The sequence below is a fragment of the Bison bison genome, unplaced genomic scaffold (assembly GCF_000754665.1).
Source record: "Bison bison bison isolate TAMUID 2011002044 unplaced genomic scaffold, Bison_UMD1.0 scf7180017864499, whole genome shotgun sequence".
NCBI classification, from domain to species: domain Eukaryota; kingdom Metazoa; phylum Chordata; class Mammalia; order Artiodactyla; family Bovidae; genus Bison; species Bison bison.
Window position 1 is genome coordinate 5,156,574 of NW_011495058.1, and position 26,543 is coordinate 5,183,116.

At 41.7% G+C, this 26,543-nt stretch overlaps 1 protein-coding gene across 4 annotated transcripts in view; it reads right to left on the reverse strand.

Annotated features, from left to right (window-relative positions):
* Positions 1 to 1,106: 1,106 nt before the first annotated feature.
* The window catches only part of STK17A (serine/threonine kinase 17a), a 36,682-nt gene continuing 11,245 nt past the window's right edge, over positions 1,107 to 26,543 (reverse strand). For 3 of the 4 annotated variants that reach the window (XM_010829070.1, XM_010829067.1, XM_010829069.1), the window contains exons 3-8: positions 16,042 to 16,186; positions 6,442 to 6,568; positions 5,578 to 5,652; positions 3,385 to 3,433; positions 3,118 to 3,297; positions 1,107 to 2,668 (exon numbers count right to left, since the gene is read on the reverse strand). In XM_010829070.1, the coding sequence (XP_010827372.1) occupies positions 2,344 to 2,668; positions 3,118 to 3,297; positions 3,385 to 3,433; positions 5,578 to 5,652; positions 6,442 to 6,568; positions 16,042 to 16,186 (901 nt within the window). In that variant the 3' untranslated portion in view covers positions 1,107 to 2,343. The remainder of the gene's footprint in view (positions 2,669 to 3,117; positions 3,298 to 3,384; positions 3,434 to 5,577; positions 5,653 to 6,441; positions 6,569 to 16,041; positions 16,187 to 26,543) is intronic. The other variant, XM_010829068.1, reaches the window with a different exon arrangement.

The window sequence follows — 26,543 nt, forward strand, 5'->3', positions numbered from 1 at the left end:
GCAAAATGCCCTACAAATTCAAACGGCTGACTTGACACTATTGCTTCCATCACAGGCAGGCGTGATCTAGGGAGCTGGAGGGGGTTGAGGATGTTCTTGTTGAACTGAATGAAGCTTGACATACATTCAGAGCCGTTCAGGTTTCTGTGACCCAATAAAATAATTGGTACTGGGCTTTAAAAATAATAAAGCATTGTATAAACCTGACCTTTTAAATGCATCAGACCTATCAGAAAGATCAAAGAAACTTACCCTTATATGCTAAAGTAAAAATATGTGAATTAAAAAAAAAAAAGGCACAAAAACAGCTAAGGATAGTAGTGTACTGCAAGTGGCAAAGTGTCCAGCTAAAAGAAAATACATCTTTTCTCTTTTACAAGTACAGCAATTAAATGTATTCATTATGAATACAATTTTAAAACTGTTTTTCTGGAAAAAGTCTATAAACTGTGGTCCACATGATTCTGATTTTAAAACTGAACAAATCCATCAAGTATAAAACTGCATTGTTCAAATACTGGGTATTTTTTTTTTCTCACCTATTTTTGTTGGAGATATAAAAATTTGACTAAAATTATATTTTACCTCTTTTCAAGACTTACCTGAGACTTAGCATTGCGGCCGTGCGTTTCCACTAAAAACTGCCACTGCAGCAGAATTTCCTCTTCCTCTTTCTAGAGCTTGTTTAGAAACGCTCGTTTCTAGGAAACCGTACAAATCAATATGCCAATTTAGTGAGAAAACAGTGCAACCCGAGGGTTCGAACTACCTAATCAGTTTCATCTGATGGTATTGGAACAACAGAGGCTGTGATGCTCATGTGGCAGGACTGGGAGCCCATGGAGACCAGGCATGTCCAAGTCCAGCCTGGTACCCTGCACAGACCTAAAAACAGATGGCTTGGTGCCCCCATCATCCTGATGCTGACAACTGAGCAACCAGGCTGGGAAGAGAGCATTGTATGATTCCCTAGCAGACTGTGTAAGGACTGGCCTGAGTAGTTCACAATACAGAGCACATGTGTACACACGGCATACAGGTCACAGACAGGTTGTATTAACCTGATACTAGGACCTAATCCAAGATAAATAAAGACTCTCAGACTGTTCCATGTAAGAAGGATATTTAGTTGCTTTAAGTTATACAGCATCCACTTTTACATTTGCATTTTTAAAATAGGAATTTACTGTTCACTGTGGGGCCCAGATAAAACTGAAGTATTCAACCCTAAATAAATGCTACTGAGTATATTCTAAGTCTTTTGGGGACAAGGAAGGGTACCTCCCTAATGACAAAGTCTCCAAAGTCAAATTGCTTATGAACAAAGTAAAGGTTTATAAATATTCTGGCTTTTTGTAAATTTTCCCAATATAGTTTGGGGGCTAATACAACTCAGCAGAAGTAGAGGCTCAATGGTCAGCATGAATATGTTTTGTTATTTCTTATCCTGACACCTAGGGATTTTATTAACAAAAACAGCTTTATACCATCTTCTCACTGACCAAAGCACCATTGTGTTGATCTGATCATGTAAGAGGTGACTCTCCTAAGAAACCAAAGTGACAGACCTGCGCAGGGACGCGTCTGTGAAGGAAGGTGTGACGAAGGAGCCGCAGGCTGACACTGGTGGAATATCACAGGATGACTTAACCTTGGCCTTGAAAACTAGAACCATTTCAGAGGTGAAAAATCACACCACTCTTACTAGTGATGTTGAAGAAAAACAAATTAGCCAGGGTTTTTCACTGATGGGGTGATAAGCATTAGAGGAAAAAACAGACAACAGAAGCCAAATTAAATCAACATAAAGCAGTAATATATAAATAAGACATTTTTAAACTAGTGGATTTATTCTAGGTCTCAAAAGTTTAGAAAATACGTAAATTAAAATCTTACTCCCTCTAAAAAAACCCAAAGTGAAAACGTATCAATTTTAGTAAAGGTATCAACATATATATATGCAGATATACATATGAATAATGCAAAACAGATTTACACAGGTGTTAATTTTGGCACTTTTACTTGGATTTTTACAGAAAGTGAATACAGATGTCTTTGCATACAAATTCTCATTCTGGAGAAGCAGGATGCAGAAATAAAAGGTTCAAACATCTCCCTTCTTAAAAAGAACATTGAAAAAGGTAACTTCACCCGTTAAGCCTCCTCGTTGGCCACTTGATAAATCCGGCTTGATTTCTCTCACTCCACAAGTTTGACAAAGTTATTTTAAGTTTCTATCACTGATACCTGGTCATCCACTTTCAGTCCATGTACCGTTTGGCCAGAAGTCCATAAATAATGTTTCCAATGTAGAAATCTTAAAGTTCTAAAGGGAAATACTGCTCAGTAGATAAAGTCTCCTGGAATGTCTTGTAGCAAAGGTTCCTCAAATTTAAATCGTTTGGAAATGGCCTTTTGCTCCATTTTCTCTTTTTCAGACTGTCTGCATTGTCCTAAAGTATATGAAGTAACTACAATTAGCTCCTCTGTTACGATGGATTCCTCGGTTTCTGGCTTCTGAGTATCTGAATTACTTTCAGACACAGGATCTGCTTCCTGGAGGGCATGTGCTTCTTCTAAGGCCCCTCTGACCTTGAAAGCAGGCTCCTGAACACCGCTCTGAGTCAGCCATGGGTGCTTCAGACACTCCTCTGCAGTGCCTCGATCTCTGGATAGGGATACACAGTTTACACTTAAGATGGCTTAAAACTTCAATCATAAGTCAGAGCCTAAGGGATTATATTTTGGGACATATGAAGAGCCGGTAAAAATCTTATTGTAGTTCCTGAATTAAACGAAGTTTTAGCATTTGCTTGCAAAAACCATTCCCCATAATGTTGAAAAATAGTATTTTAAGCAAGTTATCTCTGAAAAGCCCCCTTGAAAGACCAAGAACAGATGGAAAATATCTGTTACACTGAGGTGCGATTCACATTTTCTGAAAACATTTTCATTTCTGCCACTTTTCTTTCAACAGACGTAAAAAGTCAAAGATTTTAATGTAGTTTTATGTCTACGTTTTCATGTCTTCATTTTGGGGTTTCAGTTGTTAATCTGCTTTTGTTCAGAGTAGATGGCTCAAAAATTGATAAAGATCAGTATTGACTTAATACTTACTCAGGTTTCTTAACTAAAAGTGTCTTGATGAAGTCAACAGCTGACTCAGACACAACATCAAATTCTTCCTCAGAATAACTTAAATTCATCTGTGAGATGTTGAGGAACGTTTCCTGTTTATCATCGCCCAGGAAAGGCGATATTCCTGTCAGCATGACATATGCTAACACTCCAATGCTCCTAAATCAGAATGAAGAGGTAAGAAAAATCAGTATCACATTCATTTCTTAAAACTGATTTGATCAGTTTTTCATCAGTGATTCTTACCACATATCTGTTGCCGTGCTGATAGGATCATAACTGAGAACTTCAGGAGCTAGTAGCAGAAACAAAAGAAAATATTTAGTTTTGTGGAAAAATGTAAAATTTGCTGTTAGAGATAAAAATTTAAATACTCAAAACTATATGACATTATCAAGGTTTGGGCTAAAATAAAGTAAGTTCACAGTATAAATCAAATTAATATGAATTAGTGTAAAGTCTAACTAGACATTTGTAATTAACTTAATTCCTTTTTTACTTCTAACCTCCAATGCTGGATCCTAGCAATTAAAAAAAAAATACTTGAATACATAAATACTACCATATAAAGTGATAACTTTTACTTTCTTCCCCCCTCTTCCCACACCCTCTATCTAATCAAGTATCAATCAGCTCTAACAGGTTCCTGCTTTTAAATCTCGCCTTGAGTCTGTAGTACGTCCCCCCAGACCCCTTTTGGACCTGCCTCTGATCTACTCTAAGCCGAGGCTGGAGTGAGCTTTTAAAATGCCCGTTAACTCAACGTCAGTCACCGAGGGTAGAAGACAGCCTGGGCATCGGATGACATGCATCATGCACAGAAAACAGGGACAACTCCAGGGGGCTGAGAGAGCAGTCTGCTTTGCTACCATCTAACTAGACCGCTGCCACCCAGACAAGGCAACGGAAGGGCAGCCCCAAGTGTGCAAGGCCACAGGGGAAATTCAGGAGAATTCTCCTCAGAAACTACTCACTGATACAAGCCAGTCAACCCAAAGATGATTTCTTTTTCACGAGTATACAGATAGGAAGGCCAGGCTATGCAGACAGTTAAGTACTGAATCCATTTAAAAACAGATCAAAGACTACAAAACTGTGGTAATTACAATAAAAAAGGGAATGAAAATGTTTCAGGGAAAACCAAAACACTCGAAGTCACACATGCATTAGTAGTTGGGGTCAAACCTGCCCCCGAATATGAGGGGAGGAAGTGGGGGAGGGGGAGGATATGAGGGGGAGAAGTGGGGAGGGCTGATTTCCTCAACTCCTATCTGAAGACGCCAAGCTGAGAAACAGATTATGAATATTACTTAAAAGTTTCAAAAGAAACTACTAGGAAATTTAAAATCAAATGCATAAAATCCAAATTACTGGACGGGAAAAAGTAAAACAGCCAAGACAGCAGTAGATGGTGGGTAGAGGGGGAGAAGGTAACATCGGTTACTTTTCTGAGTGTTTATGATGTGCTCAACACTGACAGAAGAGCATCACTGAGCAGATCCAATGAGGCAGGACTTGCACAGCCTTGTTTCATGGACAGAGAGACGTGTGGCACCAAGAGGCTTGGGGACCGAGGTCACACAGCTCACCAGCATGGAGCAGCACACACCGGGGCAGAGGCGGCTTCAACTCCCCTTTAAAAGGCAGGCCAGCGGAAGGCAGACAGGAAAGCCCTCACGCTTTTCTGTATTATATCCTGAATTATTTTCAGTTTTTCCCAATTGGGCTTATACTATTTTTTTATAATAAAGTTTTATTTTTTTGGAGGGAAAAAAGCTCTTGATAGAAAATTGAGAATTTACCACAGAGCAGAAAACATTGGAAAACAAGCAAACAAAGCCCAAAACTCATTCAGCGCAGTAATTCCTGCTGGCATCTTAGTCCATAGCCCTTCAGTCTGCATTGTCTGTGTTTCTTCCAGTTTACAAGGCCACCCACTACTCGCTGGCTAACACATCAGGCTACTTGCCCTGAAGCAGCACATTAAGCCACTTTCCTATCCCTTACACTGTGGTCAGGAGGTGTTATCATCAGCATACAGGAAATTAAGTGTTCTAGTCCACCAAAAAAACCCCAAAACCAATATCTGAACGATGTTTTTCTGCCTGTGATATCTTTTATTACCTAATAAAGGATATGCAGTTTCAAATCGGGACTTTAGAATGCAATTTAAAATTTCAAATTATTTTTTGTGCTATCTATAAAAAAAAAAAGCCCTATAGCTTTGCTTTTCTCAACCCTAACTGTGCCCTGGGGCTTTCTGGATGCCCTGGAATCCTTTTTTCCTTTCTACATACCACTCTCCTTTCTCATTCTATTTTTTGCCAAGCCTCCAGGCCTTCTAGGAGGAGACTTCCTGTCCTCTTCACACCTCTGCCTGCAGGCAAACCTTTCCCCCTAGACAGGGCCAGAGTCTTCTCTCTCATCTTCAGCTCTCACCTGAGGCCACAAAAGCCATCTTCCTCCTCCCAGGGCTGCCATCATCCAAGGTCTTCCCATCATAAAGAGCCGTTTCTACTCAGGTTTTAAATAAAACGGTAATCCCCGGTCACAACCTTTAAATTATTTCACTGCTTTGCTCTTCTATAGAAGTCTCTTTTTTAAACCTCATTCAAACCACTAATCCTTCTGTGTTCCACCTGTCTATCAAAAAAAAGTCATAGTTTACTTTATCTACCAACCTAGAAGCCATGGTTCCTGACCTGAACAGCTCTCTCCTTTTTCTTTCTGCCAGGAGCTTTCCCCTCTGTATCTACATAGCAGAATACCTGGTATTTCCCACACATGTGCAGTCACAGGCCTTGCAATGACTTTCACGATGTTTGTTACCAACTTCAAGCTCTTAACAGGTCCTTTACTTGTTCAACATCCTCCCACCCTCAGATAACCTGATATCCTATGCTGCTAAGTGAAGTGAAAGTCGCTCAGTCGTGTCTCTCTTCGACCCCATGGACTACACATTCCACGGAATTCTCCAGGCCAGCATACTGGAGTGGATTGCTGTTCCCTTCTCCAGGGAACCTTCCCAACCCAGGGATAGAACCCAGGTCTCCTTCATTGCAGGTAGATTCTTTACCAGCTGAGCCACAAGGGAAGCCCACTCCATTTAGAACGAAGCACCAATTTGGTATCATACTCTTTAAAGTCTTCCGTTTTTTAACTCAAAGGAAGGGCTCTCTGACAGCATAATTTCAACACAGTGGAAAGTTGGCCCTGCCACTAATCATAGCACAGGTGAGCTCCCTGGTGAAGGCGACGCCTGTCCCTAAAAAGAAGACACACCCCGCTCTGACAAATACTCACCCACATACTCAGGAGTGCCCATGATCTCTCGGAGTTCTTCGCTCTTCTTCATTATTCTTGAAAGACCAAAATCCACTATCTTAATGTCACCCAGTGGAGATTCACTTGTCAGCAGAATATTCTGAGGCTAAAAAATGATACCCCCAAATTAATAAATCATGATTGTGTATGAAGAGCAAAAAGAACAGGCAGCCTGTAAAACACAGATTTTACCTGTGGAACTGAGAAATTTACCAGTGGACAGTCATTCATTACACAGCTCTGCTTACAGCACACTTCCTGTGTGTAAGGCAGGAGGCTTCGTACCATCTCTTCTCTGATGCTAGCTCCTCCTCAGGACATAAATATGCATCTATTCCTATCTTAAAAACCAAACCACTTATTTAAAAAAAACAACCCTCCCCTATGACCCTGAATTTCTTTCTACCCAATCCACTCCCTCCCTCAAAGCTCCGCTGTTGAAAGCAAGGTCACTAGACCTTTGACCACCTCTCAATCCAGTTGAATCAGGATTTGCCCCCTCGGCTCAGTCTGCTCTCACTAAGAGCACATTATCTTTAATAGTCGAAGGCCCACCAAGTCCGGGTGTCCTGCAGGCACTATTTTGCAGGCACTCACCGCTGGACAATCAGGAGCTTGTGGACATCCTTACACCCTCTTGGATATATCCCTCCTTCTATGGATCCCTCTCTATAGATCCTTTTCTTGGGATTTCTTTGTCCTCCTTTTAAGTATTGGTGTTGCTCAAGATCTCTTGCTGACTGACATTCTCCTGACACTCTGCATTCTATTTCTGAGCAATTTTATCTACCAGCAAAGTTTCAGTCCTCTCCAGACTCACAGCACCAATTAAAATCAGATCTTTTCATCTGGCTGAAATGTGCCACACCTTCGGCTTCTGCCTCGGGGCAAGGCCTTCAATGCAGTCAACACCTCGGGTTACAGATTCCCGTCTCAGTGCCCAAGTCAAACAGTGGGAATCATCATAAAATTCTGTCTCCATTTTCTACCACTGTCAGATCGAATGAAGTCACCAGTCATGCTCATTCTAGTTCCTAGACCTCAGCATCTCCTCCACTTAAAGTTTGGGATTTCATTATTTCCTACTTGGACACGACCCTGCGTCTCTAGTTTTCCCTACCTTCAGCCCATCCTTCTCATACAATAATCTTCCCATAATGGAAGTCTGATCACGATATTCTCCCTATGTTGTCCAGCTGCCATTCTTCAGCAACACACAAAACTCCAATGGAGTGGGGGTAGGGGGTGGATGCACATGGTGATGGTGAGCACTACCCAAATTCACAGATCAATAAGCTTCATATTCCTGGAGCCATTTTCACTCATTTGAAGAAGACACTTTAGCGTGAAAAGTCAAGCAGATATATTATGGACTAGAATGTAAGATTCATTAGAATTGTTTGAAATAAAGTATGAGGTGTGAAAGTTTATATTTGCTTCATAAAGGGTCTGCATTTACTGTCTTCTGTTATTAAGAATATTTCCAAAGATAAATTGAGAAGCGTGCATACTTAGTCATGTCTAACTCTTGGCGACCCCATGGGCTGTACCTGCCAGGCTCCTCTGTCCACGGGATTCTCCAAGCAAGAATACTGGAGTGAGTTGCCACGCCCCCCTCCAGGGGCTTCTGTGAGGAATCTGTTCCCAATCGATCGGGCTGTAGTCCCTAAACAACACACGTGGTACACACCTCCGGCCTTGCCTCTGCTTGGGAAGCCCCGTTCCGCACTGCCTGACAAATTTATCCTCGCCCCTCACTCCAGGCACAGTGCGTGGGTCTCCTCTGCAAAGGCTTATACAAGACAAACTGCTCTAACGGTAATTTCCTATTTCCCCCATCACACCTGTGCTCTGGAGGGTGGTACTGATGGTCACCCACCTTCCCTTCCACTCACACCCAGCTGCTCCATCCGACTTCCATCTTCTCATCTGCAGGGTCACTAGAGGGCTGGGGCTCTCTTCTGCGCACCATCTCAGTGGCACCTGACTCTACTGCTCCTTCCCTGCTTGTGAACTCCTTTTCTCCTGGCTCTCCTCCTAACTCTCGGCTCCTGCTATCCCCTCTGTTGTCGGTCTCCCGTTACCCTCCCGCTAATCGCCGGGTCCCCACAGCCTGACCTGGAGGCTCCTTCGTCCCATCACCCCACTCCCGCCACACAGCACCCACCCGCACCACAGGCGGAACTGTCACCGCAGCTCAGGAGTCACCATCCCCATCTCTGGCTCAGATCTCTTCAACCAACTCCTACCTAATCTCTCCCCTATGATGTCGCAGAGGCGCCTCAAATTCTACAAGCTCCAGTCAGACTCACTCCTATTTTCCTTCCAAGTCAGACCCCCCACCCCTCTGTGGGCATCTCAGTTGATGCTGTTCGTAGCCGGTGGGACACAACACTGAGAAGCAGCTCCGTCTCTCCTCCCTCCCACTGCTCTGCCTTCTAGCTATTCTGTCACCATATCCTACTGACTTTAAATCCCAGAGGCAGGCATTTCCAGACTTTGCCTTCTCTCCCACCACAGGCTGCTAACTCCAGCTACCATCACTGTTTGCTTAGTTGTACACAAAACTGCCCGGACTGCAGCCAGCAGGGTCTTCTGTCCTCTGCGCCATGCCCACACCCTTTCAGTAGCTGTCCCCAGCTCCTTCTGGATCCGTGAGCTGTCCCCACTGCTCACGGATCCAGAAGCCCCTGGCAGGGCGAGCTCCGGCCTGGCTCCCCAGACTCCTCATGCACCTGCTTCCCGCAATCAGGCAGAGTGAGGCTCTGGGACACTGCCAGCCCCTCACACCTGCGCTGCTCTCTCACAACAGCATCTCTGTACACTGCCTGTCCCCCACCTAGAGCACTCTTCTCTGTTCTGCTTTGCCTATCAACTTGGTGAGAGGACCTAGCACGGGAGGAAAGCAGTGTCGTGAAGGGCTGTGCTATGACACAGGAAGCTGAGGTCAGATGGGCCCTCTCTTTAACAGGGGTCGTAGGGCTTCCCTGGTGGGCCAGTGGTTAAGACTCCGTGTTACCAGTGCAAGCGGTGTGGGTTTGAGCCCTGGTCAGGGAACTAAGATTCCAGGTGCCCCATGGCCAAAAAAAAACTCTTAAAAGGCATTTAAAAACAAACAACAACAAAAAAAATTTAAGGAAAAGGTGTCTAACTGTTGACCCAACCATCCTGCCTACCCTTTTCTACTATGAAAGTGCTCTAGGTCTATCACAGTTTGGATTCAGAAGCGGCGAGTGGGAAGAGTCTACAGCTTGGTGGGAACCAGAGCCACAGCCCTGGTCACTGAGGCATCACCAGGTTCAGGGCCCTGCCCTTGGCAGACAGGCACTGGTATTCACTGAGTAAATGAAGAAAGGGAACTCTACAAAAAAGCCCTGAGAGGGTCTCTACTTCGTGTCAGGCTAGGTGGTAACATGACTATGAACAATAAGCCCTTACTGTCCTGAGTTCATAATCAGAAGAGAAACAGATGGGCCTGTCAGGCTCAACTGACTCTGCTGTGCATCGTTAAGTACTGCAGTCCACAAAGTGCTTGGGCACTAAATGAACAAGAGCAAGGGATTCTACCTTGGAGAGTTCCAGAGGAGGCCAGGGAGCAGACCCTGAGGGGGAAAAAGGACTTCACCATTGACTCAGCCAAGTTTCATGGACTGCCTAGTGAGCTGTGACCAGGGGAAATGGCAGAAAACAATATGTGTTCCCCGTTCCAACCGGGTCAAATAAGGACCAATAGATAGTACAACTCCAGGTAATTTTTAGCTCTACCAGAGTGGGTAAAGGGTGACAGCATGCCTCGCAAGTATGTATGAGTATGGATGCTGTTTCTAGGACAGTCAGAGAAGGTTTCCTGGAGGAAGCAGTATTTGAAGGGAGACAAATGTTAAGAAGGAGTCAGTCACGGGGGGAGCATCTCGGGGTTGGGGGAGGCAAAAGGAAGAACTGCAAGCTGCAGACAAACACAGAGGTGAGAGCCAAGTGTGAGGCTGGAAGGAAATGGGGTTGGGGGCAGGGCCTGCAGGGCTCTGTGGGCCATTCAGGAGTGCCTGGCAGGAGGCAGAGCGAGGAGAGGGACAAGAGGGCATCCAGGGAAGTATGACCACAGGCCAAAGGGCAACAGGGAGCCATCCCACAGCACGGCACGTGCAGGGGCTGCCAGATGCACGCCTGCAGCCAGGAACAGCCTTCTAAAACACGCGCCTTTAGCCTGTTTTTAAAGGCCTCCAGAGGGAGAGAGACTGAGGCAGGTGTGATGAAGCGTGGAATGAAAGAGAAGAGAAGAGATCTCACACGTTAGAGGCAAAATGCACAGGCCATTGAGACTGATGACATGCAGAACAGAAAGAGGGAGCTCTTGTCATTCGCTGACTGATCCGTCAGGTCCACAGACAGGACCATCACTTCAGTTTTCTCAGGACCACCCAGGACAGCTGGAAATTCAATCTGGAGAGAGAGCAAGGCCAAGGACAGGGCTTTGGGGCCAAGAGCACACAGGAAAGATTAAGCATGACACAAACAAGAGGAAGTGTGTATGTGGCACAAGAGCAGTGGGCCAGGATGAGGGCTTGCTGATAACTAGGTTTAGGGGACACAATGAGAATCAAGGAGGAGGAGCTGGTCTGAGAGTGAGAACCCAGGTGTAACATCAGAGGAGGGGAGCCATGAAGAATCGCTCCATCAAACAGGACAAGAGGAAGAACGAGGACCATGAAGGAACTCGGAGAATGTAACTTTCGGTAAAGTTGTGGGAGAAAAAACTAGCTTACAGTAGGCGGAAAAATGAATGGAGAGGCTAAGAGATATAGTACCGGTTGTTTTAGCTTAAACATCTCCTGATCCCCTTGAAACCAGTGCTGTCCTGTTACAGAAAGGTCATGTGAGTCACAGAATGCAGCCTAAAATTACCTAGCACCCATATTACAAAAAGTAAATGAAATGGGTGAAATTAAATATATTCATTTAACTCAATTTATCTAAAAGTCCATACCTTCAACAGGTAACTAATATGCAAAATTATTGAAATATTTTACTTTTTTTTTCACACCAAGTCTCGGAGCTCTGGTGTGGACTTCACACTTGGAGCCCATTTCAGTTCGGCACCACGCAGCCAGTGGCACTGGATTGATGGTGCAGCCATAAACTCCTTAAGAGGGGGAAAAAGATTCAAATGACACCCCAAGAAATGGTCAGAGAATTCTGAGTGTCTCTTACTCAATGTGCTAATTATTACCACTATGCAATTTAATGGAATGAGAGTTTATTCCGAAAACAAATTCATAGAATAACTAAGGCTTTTCTGCCTATACTGAAAAAACCAAACTGTGGCCAGTATTATCTCTAATTTTGTATAAAAACCTGTTTTGTTTTTTAAATTACAAAAAATTTGGCTACAGTAAACACCTGAAACTGAATAAAAAACTCAAACAACAAACTGCTGTCACTACAGAAGTCTCCATTGCAGAGGCGTGCTCCATGGTTATAAATACCCAAACCAGATAAAGCGCTCTCCTACCCCCAAAGACTGAGAAGCTTAACTGACCAGTGTTAGAATCAATTTCTCTTTTCAATGAGGTTTTGATAACATAAACCTCCTTATAAAGCCACGTTCTCTTTGTTACTTAGCTTCTAGCTAATTTTTCAGGGGAAAAAATCCTATACAGCACTGTGATTGTAAGTCCCTGACTTCTCAAAGCAACTGTAATTTTATTACAATAAAGAAATACTACTTACAATCAAATGTCATTTTTCAGGCAAATTAGATGAGAGGCGTTTGGCTCTGAATATATGTTCATCACTGCGCATGCTTCACCCTTCCCAGTACACCAAAAACACCAAGAGAAGTACTGCTTATCACTGGATCTGAAGGGTCATTTGTGATTAATAAGACATGCTCATTCTGGGGATGTCTGTAAATGCCATTTATTCCCTTAAATGTTTTCCCTTACAGTTGGTTTACCCTTTATATTCCCTGGGAACTGCTTTCTTTAGTTGTTATTCAAAAGCTTGCTGGTCGAGTGGTAATGCAATAAATTCTGTATTTGTGTTACCAAATTATTAGAATGTTACTGTAGTAGTTGAAATTGAGGCTTAGTCACAAGTGTCCATGATCTGCCAAAGTGAGAGACCTTAAACCCTTGAAAGAGATTACTAGAGAAAACACACATCTCATAATAAAATCACAGCCATTTCATGGAATTTCAGTTATGTTTTTTGTGTCCTCTCGACCAACTGTGCCCTGGTTTGACCACCAGTACATTTTTAAAGTAGAACTTACTCCTCTAAATAAAGGACTATAGTTTCCATCAGTCTCTGATGGAGAAATAAATCCACTTCCATAAGTGAAAATAAGTGCTAAAAACAAAGATAAGGACCTTAAAATTCACAGCTCAGTCAGTTCTCCTTTTTGTAGAATCCAGTTCACGATCAAGGCTGTGGCTCACAATACTTAATTCTAATTTAAGATGCACTCATCCCGAATAGAAAGAAAGAAAGAAAGAAGGTCCACTGAGGGGTAATGGGAGTGGAATACACAGGAAACATACAAACCATCCTCAGACAACGGGAATAGAGACACCTTCCCAAAATCTTATTTCTCAGCTTCAAGTGGGAATCCTTTTCTTTACCTGGGTATCTTCACCTCTGCACATTGTCTACTTACCATTTACTGAGAGTCACCACTGGATAAGACCATTGTAAAGTTGAGGCTAATCTGCTCAATAAAGCTTAAGATACCATGGACAAAATTTTGAGCAACATTTTATCAGGCAATGAAAGTTTAATTGACTTTTTATGCTCTAAAACCCAGGTCAAAATACAGAAACAGGTTAATAATCCTGCCTAAATAAATTGGAGGAATTGTTTAGAAATGTTACATGATACCAATCTTTCAAGTAAAACGCTGATGCCTAAACTTTCAGTAATCAATTTAAATCTCAAATGGAAAAGTTTCAGCTTCTAATGCCGAGGCTGCTCCTCTCCTTCCCATCATACACATGGCAGTGGGGGCAGGTTTAATGACTCAACACCTAGTACAGAACGGTGAACGATCTGACCAATATAAGACCACTGGAACACAAAGAGCCTTGGTTATTTTTTGACTTTTATTTTTTCGAACTATGTGGGATCTTAGCACCTCAACCAAGGATCAAGCCTCGAGCCTGTGTCCCCTGTATTGGAAGTGCAGAGCCTAAACCACTGGACCCAACCTTGGGTTTTAAGACTGACATTTGTACCCCTTTTGGTCAGTCCTCCTCCTGGCTGATGTAAAAGCAGGCCACTACGCCCAGGACCAGCTCACATTACTGAAATGATTTTGAGACTTGAGCTTTGTCCTGACTCTGAACATTTTGGTAATCCTTGAAATACCTCACACATTTTCATTATATTTGTCGTGCTGATCTGTGATCAATAACCTTGGCACTGGGAAAAATAGTGAAACTTTCTTTATTGAGATATTCACTTTACTGTGGTGTCTGGAAGCAAACCTGCGACTTCTCTGAGGCCTGCCTGCATCTGGCTGAGGGTCTTCAGTGAATCAGTCTTTGGGCAAACTGACTGCCCGGGTTCTTACCTACTGAAGAGTGTATTTCCCATTCTTGCAATTATCTCTTTTCACAGGGGCAAATCTAATAGTTGCCTAACTAACTAACTTCTGTCTCTGGGACAAGAATTGCCCATTTTCATCATCATGGGCAATAAAAATGGTCTAATGACTCAAAGTTACCATATATATCGGGGTTATCATTTTTTACAGGGCTTCCCAGGTGGCGCAAGTGGTAAAGAACCCGCCTGCCAATGCAGGAGACATAAGAGATGAGGGTTTGATCCCTGTCAGGAAGATCCCCTGGAGAAGGAAATGGCAACCCACTCCAGTATTCTTGCCTGGAGAATCCCATGGACAGAGGAGCCTGGCGGGCTACAGTCATGGGGTTACAAAGAGTCAGACACAACTGAAGTAACTTAGCACACACCAAGTATACATTTAGCTCTGTAGCTTAGTCTCTCAAGCTCTTATCAAGACTGAGAGTCAACATTATAAACACACTGTCACTGGGCAGATGGCTGTTAAAAGGACAGTAGACACTCTTTGTCCAGACTCACAAGGGTCATGGAAGCCAACTTGGGAATGACCTTTTGGTAGAAATCATTCCCGTCTGCATGGCTGCCTTTCCAACCCCACCTCTGACCTTTCCCTCCACAGTTCACTAGGAGCCAAGCTGGACTACATGTGTGAAGAGCGAGAGGGCAGGAGAGAGGCTGAGAACCCTCCGGGCCCCTTGTCTTCAAGCTCCTCTGGGTCTGGGAAACATGGAAGAGTCCTGTTTCCAACATCAAAGGCCCATCATCAAAGCCTCTATTAAATCTGGAAAGTATTCTATACCGAGTATACTGGGGAGAAAGGAATACAATTTATACTGAGTGTATTGGGGAGAAAGGGATATAATTTCCTTGTGTAAATACACAGTCGAACCTGGTAGTCAAGAACTTAATATTCACCCTTGACTGCTTTCAAGTAACATCAAAGATGCATGACACACGGTGTCGGCAACCTGTCTGACTCGCTACTTAATTAGTTTCTAGTCTGGATAATGTCACAGGTGGAGCTGTCATAAATTGAGAGCTCATTTCCTAAAGGTGTGATATTATTTAAATTGGGGTTCTGTTCGTGGAGGTCCTTTCTACATCATAAAACTAGCAAAATGTCATAAAATTAAATGTATGATTTTACAAAGTTGAGTGTGTAACACCAAACATGAGAGAAGGCTCAGCACAAACACAACTTTGGGGAATTTTTTTTGCACTGTCTGATACTGAGGCTTCTTAAAAGTCTGAGTTCACTGAAGCCTGGACTGCAAAGACCATCCCTTCCTGGCAAGTGTTCCCTTGGGAAGCATGGGTGGCTATGTCTTGCAGAGAGGATTTTTGAATTTCTAATGCACACGATACATTCAGGGGAAAAAACAAGAGCTCAAGCGGCCTGGTGCATGCTCTCAGGGTTTCACCAGATGACCTCTAAGGCCACTGCAGCATCAGCCTCCTGGGACCACAGGTGGGTGCACACGTGTCCATACCTGCCTTCAAAAAACGTCCCACAAGCACTCCCATGTCTACTGCAGTGTAACCGCCCACTTTTGACACTCCTGCAGTATGGCGTGTGTACAGCATCGTGTGTGTAAGGTGTCAGAGCGTGCCATCCAGCAGTAATTGTGGGTGGCACCTGGATCCCCAGGATTGGCATCACCAGGAAGTCCACAGAGTCAGACATGACTGAGCAACTAAACCACCAGCACCAGCGTTTCAAGCCCTGTCTCCACCAGGAAGCCTGCACCCACCCAGAAATATTGCTGAAGCTCTATTTCTAGGGCAACATGTCACTATTTATCTTCCCAGGTACACACGTGTGCATATTCTCCCTGAAACACTGGCTAGAGGATAAGAATAAAGATTCAACTCTTACTTCCTTGTAACCCAATGACACATGCAGACCTGACAAATGTTTGAATAAATCACTGTGAAACACTTCACATCTGGGGTATGATTTTCCAGCAGCCTTAAAACTGGAAAGTGATTCAGTTTTCTTACCTTCAAATCAAGATGAACAACATCATGAGCGTGTAGGAAGCAAACACCTTCTAAAATCTGCCTCATGAGTCTCTGAACATCTTTTTCCGTGAAGGCTTCATCTCTATCTGCAACACACTGGTCAAAGATTTCACCTCCAGCCGCACTAGAAAAGAGGAGAAGCACAATTTAAGAGGAAAAGGACTCACTGAAAATAGTTGAGTCTTTTTGTTTCTAATATTTATACACACTAGGAATTCTTATTTAGATAGACTATTAATTTGAATGTGTGTAAACTTTTGTCTATTTACATGCTGAAATCCACTTTTTAAAATAAACAGTAAAATCTTTAATATGAGCTCATTTTAGCATTTCCAAAGCTAAATAAAAACAGCTTAAGAACTTTAAGAACTAAACCTAAATGGTAAAATATATTAACAAAGTTTCAAGTAAAAATATTTCAAGAATCTTTGGTTACAGAATACATAAAAACATTATTTTTGCAAAAAATGCAAATAATGAAAATAAAGCAAATACCTTCCATTGACAAGCCATTCCCCAATCCAAGAGCCACACCTGGAGGCATGCTCTTAGCATGTGGGCATACTCCATCCTTGCAGTTTTGTTTTTAAAAACCACACTTAAAATGCATACAAAAGTATCAGTTTCGTGCATTTTTAAAGAACACATAAATGGTAACACAGGACACATTCTACTGATTCTTACTTTTTTTTAAACATGGCTTATGTGTTTTTTCCATGATGGGTTTTTTTAATCTACCCACCTCATGATTTTTCATTTCTGCAACCTTGTGAATAGATAAACCATAGTTTCTATATGAAACGTCCCCAAAGGCAAATTTATAGAGAAAGAGAGCACAGAAATAGCTGCCTGGGCAGGGGGGTGTAATGTGCATGAGGATGCTACTGAAAGCATACAAATGTTTCAAAATGGGTTTACTGTGATGGTTGTACAACTTGGTAAACTTACTAAAACCCACTGAATTACACACGTGAAGCCTGGGAATTATACACTATGTAAAGTATGCCTCAATAAAATAATTTTTAAAACCTCATAATTTACTTAGCTATTCCCCTTTGAAAGACATTTAAGTTTTTTTTTGGTCTAATTATTCATGATTATAGACAACGTCGTGATGAGAAGGTGCATGAATGTTCTGGTCTGCTCCTGGGCCCGCAGTCTTGGCAACTTGGATACTGGGAGAAAAGTGCTGGGTGAAGGGACTGTGCTTCTGAGACTGTGGTAGCTATGACAGGCTCACAGAGCAGCATGGACTTCTGGTTTCTACCACCCTCTGGCCAAAGCAACTTGGTTTCTATTTTTTCCCTCTGAATAATTTTGCTAATTAAAAAAATCATTTATAATTTTTCCTTTCCTTTCAGCAGAAGTTCCATATTTAAACAATTTTTCCTTACCATAAATGACAACTCATGTCACACTTCAAATTTTCCTTTCTGTGTTTAAAAAAAAAAAAAAAAGGACTGGGTTGCGTCCATGAAGTTGCTACAGAATTAATGTGAACTATATAACACCAGGCAGCCATGCTTCTGTCAAACAAAAGCTGCTCATTCATTTCCTTTTCATAAGGTAACTTGGTTCTTCTCTTTCTTTTTTGTTAGGGCAACCTATTCTCCAAATTGTGTCTAGATAAGGAAATAAAAATTTTCACAAAAATCATGTAAGAACCTATTAAGTTTAGTTAAAGAACTGCAGGTGATAAGAGCAGAAGAAAATAACTCATTGACTGGTTTAGATTTTCATTCTGGTTAAACGTATACAACTGACTCTTGTTATGTTTTCATTACAGTATGAGAAAACCATATGTGAAAGCATCAAAACAATTTTTATGTAATTAACTGTAAAATGGCCATGACATATTCAGGCAAAGTTAAAAGTACTATTTAATTTGAAAGAAAGGAAATAGTGAGCATTTACAGCACACACAAAAAACAGTAAATTCATGACAGCCTGACAGTGCTGTCTGCTGTGAACAGGGCGCTAAGATGAGCTGAGTCCACTCGGTCCCCAGCAGCTACAGACGCACCAGGGCGTGATGCACAGTCAGGGCACAGGCGCTCTGCACATACAGGCGACAATCTGCAGAGTACACTCAGGAGGGCCTCTGCTCCTCAGCTGAGACAGAACTGTCTTTTGGTTGCCAGAAAGTTTCTCAATCTCAATTTCCTGTCCTCTGGACCCCTCAGCTCAACACTACCATCCACAATAAAACTGAATAGAGCTTGATTTACATAAATTCAAGGATCTCTTTACCTAAGATTAAGAACAATTTATTATTAGTCTTTTCCACTAGCTATTCACTCATTCTTGCTTTAACAAAAGGGTTTCCTCTGTTTTCCCAAACACAAGATATGAAGGGCAAAATTAGTTTTCTAAAAATTCTGAAGGCTATATTGGGTTGGCCAATGGGTTTTGCCACAGGATCTTATGGGGAAAAAGGAAAAAACAAACAAACAAAAAAGACTTGAAAGAACTTTTTGGCCAATCCAACACTTCAAACAGAGACTACGTAAAGAAGCTACGTAAGCCAGCCTTCAGTGATCAGCACAGCTTACGCACCCCTCTAGGTACAGTGTACAGTCGCAAGTCATTTTACCCTGTTTACATGTAAGCCAGACCCGTTAACCAGCTGTCATTTTAACTCATGAACCAAGTGAAGCTTTACTATGGAACAACCTGAGATGGTAAAGGCATCTGTCGAGTGTGGCAACAGAAAATACAAAAATATTAACAACTGCTTTGCACAAAGCACCTTCATTCACATAGAAGCTAGAACAGCAGGAAGAATTTTGCTGGGCCCATCTTTCACTACAGCAAAATTTTCAGTTTTATTGTAGTGCTCTAGTAGTGCTTATTTTCCATGACTTTAAATTATTCAGAAACTAAGTTTAATTCATGTAACTTTTTATCCAAATATTTTTCACAGAAATAACTGAAGGATTTTTCAAAAAATTTTACTAAAACTATTTTTATAGAAAATATTAAGATCTAGGAGTCTCAACTTTCTAGTGGTCCTCAGAAAATTATAAGTATCTCTTTGTTTACATTATTCAGAGTCATATAAATGATGTTTAGAAGGTAAGAGTAACCGAGTTCCCCTGGTAGCCTACACCTTAGTGAGCTCATAGCTCCCAACCTCACACCAAACACTCCTTTTTCTATCTAAACTAGCATTTCCATTTCTATCCTGCTTAGAGGCCCAGCATGGATCTTTACTCCCTCACTATTCAAATTTAACAAATATCATTCAAATATATTAGAGGCCCTGTGCTATGTGCTAGGGATAAAGAGATAAATTATGAGTAAGTATGTATGAGATTTCTTGTACTAGTGGCGAAGAAAAAAATGAAAGATATTTTTAAGAATATGGAAGATCCCCTGGAGGAGGAAATGACAACCTACTCCAGTATTCTTGCCTGGGAAGTCCCATGAACAGAGCAGCCTGGTGGGCTACAGTCCACAGGGTTGCAAAGAGCTGGACACCACTTATCGACTAAACAACAACAAATGCATAAGTATATATAGGTATGAAATTACACATCAAGTTATTGATAATTTAGCAAGTGAGCAATTAATTGGAAGGAAAAAAATATTAGAAAGATGATACTTATTCTCAGTCTTGAAGAATGAACAGGAATCCACTAGATGAAATGGCCAAGAGTGAGGGGACTTCCCTGGTGATCCAGTGGTTGAGACCTCCCTTTCCAATGCAGGGGATATGGGTGGGATCCCTGGTTGGGGAGCTAAGATCCCATATGTCTCAAGGCCAAAAACCCGAAACTTAAAACAGAAGCAATACTGCAACAAACTCAATAAAGACTCAAAAAAAAAACCCCAAAAAACAAATAACCCCAAAGAGTCCATACCAGGAAGCGTGGACACGTATAAGGGTGGTGTGAAAATACAGGATATACTCCAGAAGGATAAGTAGCTACTTCCCCTTGCAGCCCAATGCTATGGAACTTGCTCTCTAGCCATGAACAATGAGCCAAGTACGTGAATCAACTATTTTCAGACACATCAACAACAGGCACTTAAGACCATTATCCCTGAGTTGGGGGCACAAACAAGCTGAGTTCTATGCTCAGTTTGTAGCTCAGTTGGTAAAGAATCCACCTGCAATGTGGAAGACCTGGGTTGGGAAGATCCCCTGGAGAAGGGATAGGCTACCCACTCCAGTATTCCGGCCGAGAGAATTCCATGGACTGTATAGTTCATGGGGCCACAAAGAGTTGGACACGACTGAGCTACTTTCATTTTACTTCCTGCTTGGAGGTAATTTATGGAATGTGGTACAGGGCAGGGGAGGAACCCAAGCAGAATATGGCAGGCAGCCTTGCTAAGTTGAGAAGGTAGGGAGTTGGGCAAGGCTAAGGCAGCTGGATCTCATAAGCAGAGTACCAGGGAGGAGGGTTCTACACAGAGAGAGATCTGTGGACATCTGTTCAGTCATATCCCAGAGTCTTAGACAAGATACTTATATGCACATTCACTGGGTAAAACTGTGAGGTCAGGCAAAAAACTGCCAGGAAATCATAAGCTGAACAATTCTTAGCATTCACAGAGGACAGAAGATATTTGAATGTTGCCCATTTTGAGTAGAAAAACCATGCCAAGCACCTGGGGCATTCAGCAGACCCCCCAGGATGCCATATTATAGTCTTATTAAAGGCTAAAGTTCTCCTAGACCTGCACTAATAAGGCTGATCCACAAGTAACTTAACTGCCTGCCAAAACAAACACCACCATTCTTTTAGTGGAAGATCATAAAATCCACCCAAGCACTATGCCATTCTAAACGTCTGGCATCCTTCCAAAAATTACTAGCCATCTGAAAATGCCACAACTTACAACTAACAGGAAAATAGAAACAGACCCAGAGATGATGGGATTGCTAGGTAAGGACTTTAAAACAGGTATTATATATACACCCAGGGATTTAGAGTAAAATATGAACATAACAAGGAGATAGAAAGTATGAAAAGAACCAAATGGAACTGCTAGAGATAAAACAAAAACAAAAACAAAAACACTTATAGTGAAGATTTCACCCGGCTTTAGAGCAGATCACACCCTACAGAAGAACCAGCAAATCTGGAGACAGAAATGGAAGGCATCTGTCTAAAGTATGGGTGGTGGGGTGGAGAAAATAATAAACAAGACCTAGGGACCTGAGTTATGAGAAACCTAGATAGAATATTAAAGAACATTACTTTGCAGACAAAGGTCTGTATAGTCAAAGCTATGGTTTTCCCAGCAGTCATGTACAGATGTGAGAGTTGGACCACAAAGAACGCTGAGCACCAAAGGATTGATGCTTTCAAACTGTGGTGCTGGAGAAGACTCTTGACAGTCCTTTGGACTGCAAGGAGGTCAAACCAGTCAATCCTAAAGGAAATCAACAACAAAGGGATTTGAGCGACAATATGGAACAGTTTGTGCTTAGTTGCTCAGTCGTGTCTGACTCTTTGCGACCCCCCATGGACTGTAGCCTGCCAGGTACCTCTGCCCATGGGGCTTCTCCAGGCAAGAATACTGGAGTGGGCTGCCATGCCCTCCTCCAGGGGATCTTCTGAACCCAGGGATCGAACAGTTTAATACACTGTAATTGAAGGAACAAGATAAGTGGGGGAAGAAAAATATCTCTTAAAAATAATGGCTAAAAAATCCCCAAATCTGTTAAAAACTAAAAGATCCACATAGCTCAATAAACCCCAAGCAAGATAAACAAAGAAAATCAAGGCACATTTGTACAAATTGCTGAAAACCAGAGTGAAAGAGAAAAATCTTTAAAAAGGCACATGTACAGGGGAATTAAGAATCAACGCCAACTTCATCATAAGCAATGTAAGGCAGGGGACAGTGCAGTGACATCTTAAAGAACTGAGAAAACAGTGTGCCCAGAATGGAAGGTGAGGTTGGAGCGCTAGCAGTAGATGAGACAGAAGTCAGACAGAAAAGCATGGGATGTGGTCCAAACAACCTGAAAAGTCCTGAGTAAGGCAATGACGGCTAGTATATAATGCTAAATGTCTCCTCCAAGGGCACTCCTGAGCCTCTCCCTTGGAGTAAAGGTGCACAGCTCATGGCTAAAGGCTTTGGACTCGCATACTCTTATGCTAAATCTTAGCTCTACTACTTGTTGTGTGATCTTAGGTTGAATTATTATTCTGATATTTTTCTCACACATAAAATCTTGTTCTAAAATTTGTAAATAAATTCAGTTGCAGCATTCAAAATCAGTATACTGAAGTCAATGTGTTCCTTTTATATACTAACAATGAACTATCAGAAAGAGAAATCAACAAAACAATCCCATTTTCAGTAACATCAAAAAGAATAATTCTTAGGACTATTTTTAACCAAGAAATCAAACATCTGTACATGGAAAACTAAGACGCTGGTGAAAAAAACTAAAGAAGACACAAATAAATGGAAGGATAGTCTGCTCATGATCTGGAAGAATTAATATCATTAAATATCTATGCTACCCAAAATGATCTACAGATTCAATGCAATTCCTATCAAAATTTCAATGGCATTTTTTAAACAGAAAAAACAATCCCAGAATTTGTGTGGAACCACAAAAGACCCCAAAAAGCCAAACCAATCTTGAGAAAGTACAAACCTGGAGGCATCCCCCCAGTTTCAAAATATATTACAAAACTACAGTAATCAAAACAGTATGGTATTGGCATAGAAATAGATACACTGATCAATGGAACAGAACAGAGTGCCAAGAAATAAAAACACGCACATATCATCACTTTATTTATAAAGGAGCCAGGAGTACAAAACAGGGCAAGAACAGTCTCTTCAATCAATGGTGTTTGGAAAACTCAATATTCACATGCAAAAGAATGAATCTTACGCATACACAAAAGTCAACTCAAAATGGATCAAAAACTTGAATGTAAAACCTGAAACCATAAAAGTTCTAAACATTGGGGGTAAGTTCCTTAAAATCAGTCTTGGCAATGATATTCTTGGATTTGACAACAAAAGCAAAAATAAACAACTGGGACGACATCAAATTAGAAAGCTTCTGCAGAGCTTAGAAAATCATCACAAAATGAAAAGGCAACTATGAAGTAGGAGAAAATATCTGCAAAATATATCTGATAAGGGATTAGTATCCAAAATATATAAAGATCTCATACAACTGAATAGCAAAAAACCAAATCCTCCAATTTTTAAAAAATTGGCCGAGGAACAATAGACATGCTCACAAAGAAGATGTACAAATGGCCAACAGACCACATGCAAAGGTCTGCAACATCACTAACAGTTGGGGAAATGCAAATCAAAACCACAGTGAGCTAACTCACACCTGTTAAGATGGCTATCATCAAAAAGACAAGAGAAGACAAGTGTTGACAAGGATATGGAAGAAAGCGAGCCCTTGTGCACTGCTGATGGGAGCATAAATTGGTGCAGCCACTCTGGAAAACAGTAGGAAGGTTCCTCCAAAAATTAAAAATAGAGCTGCCATATGATCCAGCAATTCCACTCTTGGGTATGCACCCAAAAGAAATGAAAACAGGATCTCAAAGAGATATCTACACTCCCGCGCCTTATTGACAATAGCCAAGATACAGAAACAACCTAAAGTGTCTGTCAAAACATGAATGGATAAAGAAGATGCAGTATATATACAATGGACTATTATTCAGCCATGAGAAAGAAAGACATTCTACATTTGCAACAATGTGGATGAAACTTGGGGCATTATGCTAAGTGAAGCAAGTCACACAGAGAAGGACAGATACTGTATATCACTTATAAGTGAAATCTAAAAAAGCCAAACTCACAGAAACAAAGATTAGAATGGTGGTTACCAGGGACTAGGGGGTGGGGAATAGGGGAGCTGTTGGTCAGAGTATAAACTTCTAGTTAGAAGTTCTGGGGATCTAATGTAACTATAATTATTATAGTTAATAATACTGTATTATATACTTAAAAGTTGCTAAGAGAATAGATCTTAAATGTTCTCACCACAAAAAAGAAATAGTAATTATGTGATGTAGGTGTTAGCTAATGCTCTAACATTGCAAGATATAAGTATATCAAAACACTGCAGACCTCAAACTTACAACATGTTTTATCTCAATTATATCTTGTAAAGCTGGAGAAAATTTAAAAAACTATCTCCTTCACTAAACATCATTTGGAGTGAAGGGGTTATGCTGTTTTTACTTTCCTATTACCAGCACCCATTAGTATTCAGTGCACAGGGCAGGTGGAGTGAGTAATACAGTAATCATAAACCTGTCTGCTTCCATAGCAACAAGACCTCAGTGTCTAAAGTCTAATTCTAAGACTTCCTCTTCAAGCAAAATGCATAACACAAAACATTTTGGCCAAACCATATGGTTTTGTGGTTCTAGAATCGTGACCATGAAAGCAACAGAAGCCAGCAAAGGCTTCTAAGCAAGGGAATAGTGTCCCCACATCTATGTGTTGGTTACCTCCCCAATGGGAGCCTGAGGGACGCTCTAGGATTGAGGGGGATCAGCTAAGCAGCTACAGGGAAAGTCCTCAGAAGAGGCAGTGAGGACCCAACACAGCGGAAAAACAGCAAGCACAAAGGAACAGGCCCCAGCAGGGGAGAGGGGTAAGTGGAAGACTTGGTGATTCATTACACAAGAGCATTAAAGGAGATAAAGCAATCAAGGACACAGCCAAGGTTTATATTTGAGTGATGAAATAAATAGGGACACCAGTGGAAACGGGGAACAAAACACAGGCATTAGAAGCACAGCAGTGCAGGGGTGCACACACACGGATCCTGCACTGGTCACAGTGTGCGGGTGGATTAAGGGATATGCACTAGGCAGCTGGAGCTTAGGGAAGGTCTCATGTTGGAGACAAAGATTTGGAAACATGTAAATAATAGCTGAAGCCACAGAGTTACCATCCAGGGTAAATGTGCAGGTCATAAACGCATGACAAGAGTAATACTAATCAACTGTGGCGAGCACTTACATAGTAGAAGAAGGGGGAAAGGCTCTAAGATGGAAAAAAAAAAAGCCATGAAAGCTAAGGAAGAACAATTTCAAGTGAAGATGGTATAACATCAAGTGTTTAAAGAGCCTAAGAAGCAGAATGAACACTAAAATGAGGAGATCAATTCCTGCAAACAGGGCTGATGACCTCATGGAAGTTTTAGAGGAGCAGGTGGCATCAGATTGAAAAGTGATGGAGTATTGGCAGCTAAACATATGGATGGTTCAGTGAAGTAGAACAAAATTGACTAGAAGGTGAGTAAAGCTGTAAATTCAGAAGAGAAGGGCAGGACAATAGTTCAAAAGAGTCCAAGCTGAGGACCAGGAATTTTAGGAGAGAAGTGACTGAATTATTGGAAGATGGATGGAAAAGAATCACTTGAGCTGGGAGGGACTCTCAGAGAGATTAGAAAAGTGAGTAAAACACACAACACAGGTCCTAGGAAAGGAAGGAAGAGGATTAAAGAGCAGAAGTCAAAGTTGTAGGCTTGGAGTTAAGGAATGGACTCTCTTCCTGGAAACAGAGGAAAGGCAGTGAGAGTGTAAAGAGTGGGTGATGCTGAGCAGTGTGCATCTGATGGCCTTTATCTTCTCAGTAAAGGGAGAGAGGTTTGGTATCTAACAAGTGGGAAGTGGGTGACAGCACATGTGACCAAGGATTTCATAAGCTCCTGCCCTCCTGCTGGGTATGTTAAAAGAAGGGGAGGAGAGATTAGGTAAAGAATTACAAAACTACACCAAGAGCCCAGCTGAGGATGGAACTCTTCCTTGTGTAATAAGCAGATGGAAGGCTATGCAAATCCTCCCAAGAATGGGCAGGAGGAGGGACAACAGCTTAGATCCCGTGTTTTAAACTGGTAGAATGGATTGCAGAGGAAGAGCAAGAAGAAGAAAAGCATAATATGAGGCACTAGTAAGGGATTAGCTGCAGGAACTACCCCAGAAGTGAAGGCAATGTAAGGGAAGTGAAGGCAGGAGATGATGGAGGACCAAGGGGAGACAGGAGGGAAGGTTAAGAGCAGGTTCTGTGAGATCGGGAGAGAGACAAGATGATGATCAGAGCATCACACTTCAGACAGTCCCTTTCGGATCAATTTCCAATTCTAACCAACCCTCTCCAGAACAAACTGAAGACCAGAAACCTCTAAACCAAGGTTTTTTGAAAATGAAAAACAACTTCATTGAGATATAATCCACAGAGACTACATTTCTTAACCATTCAATCATTTGTGGCTATTTCTATTACAATGAAAAATTCACAGTGGAAAACATGTTCATGCTTTTTGTTGTTCACATTTTAATTTTTTTTCTTTGAAAGGATTCCTACAAGTGAATTACTGAATTAAAGAAATATATAAACACAATGCTCTTGAATTATATTTTAGACTTTTTTAGAAGCCATCCAGACTTCTCCCTCTATAAACTTATTTATGTTTAAAAGTTTATAGAGGGAGAAGTATTGCTTTACAGAATTTTGAC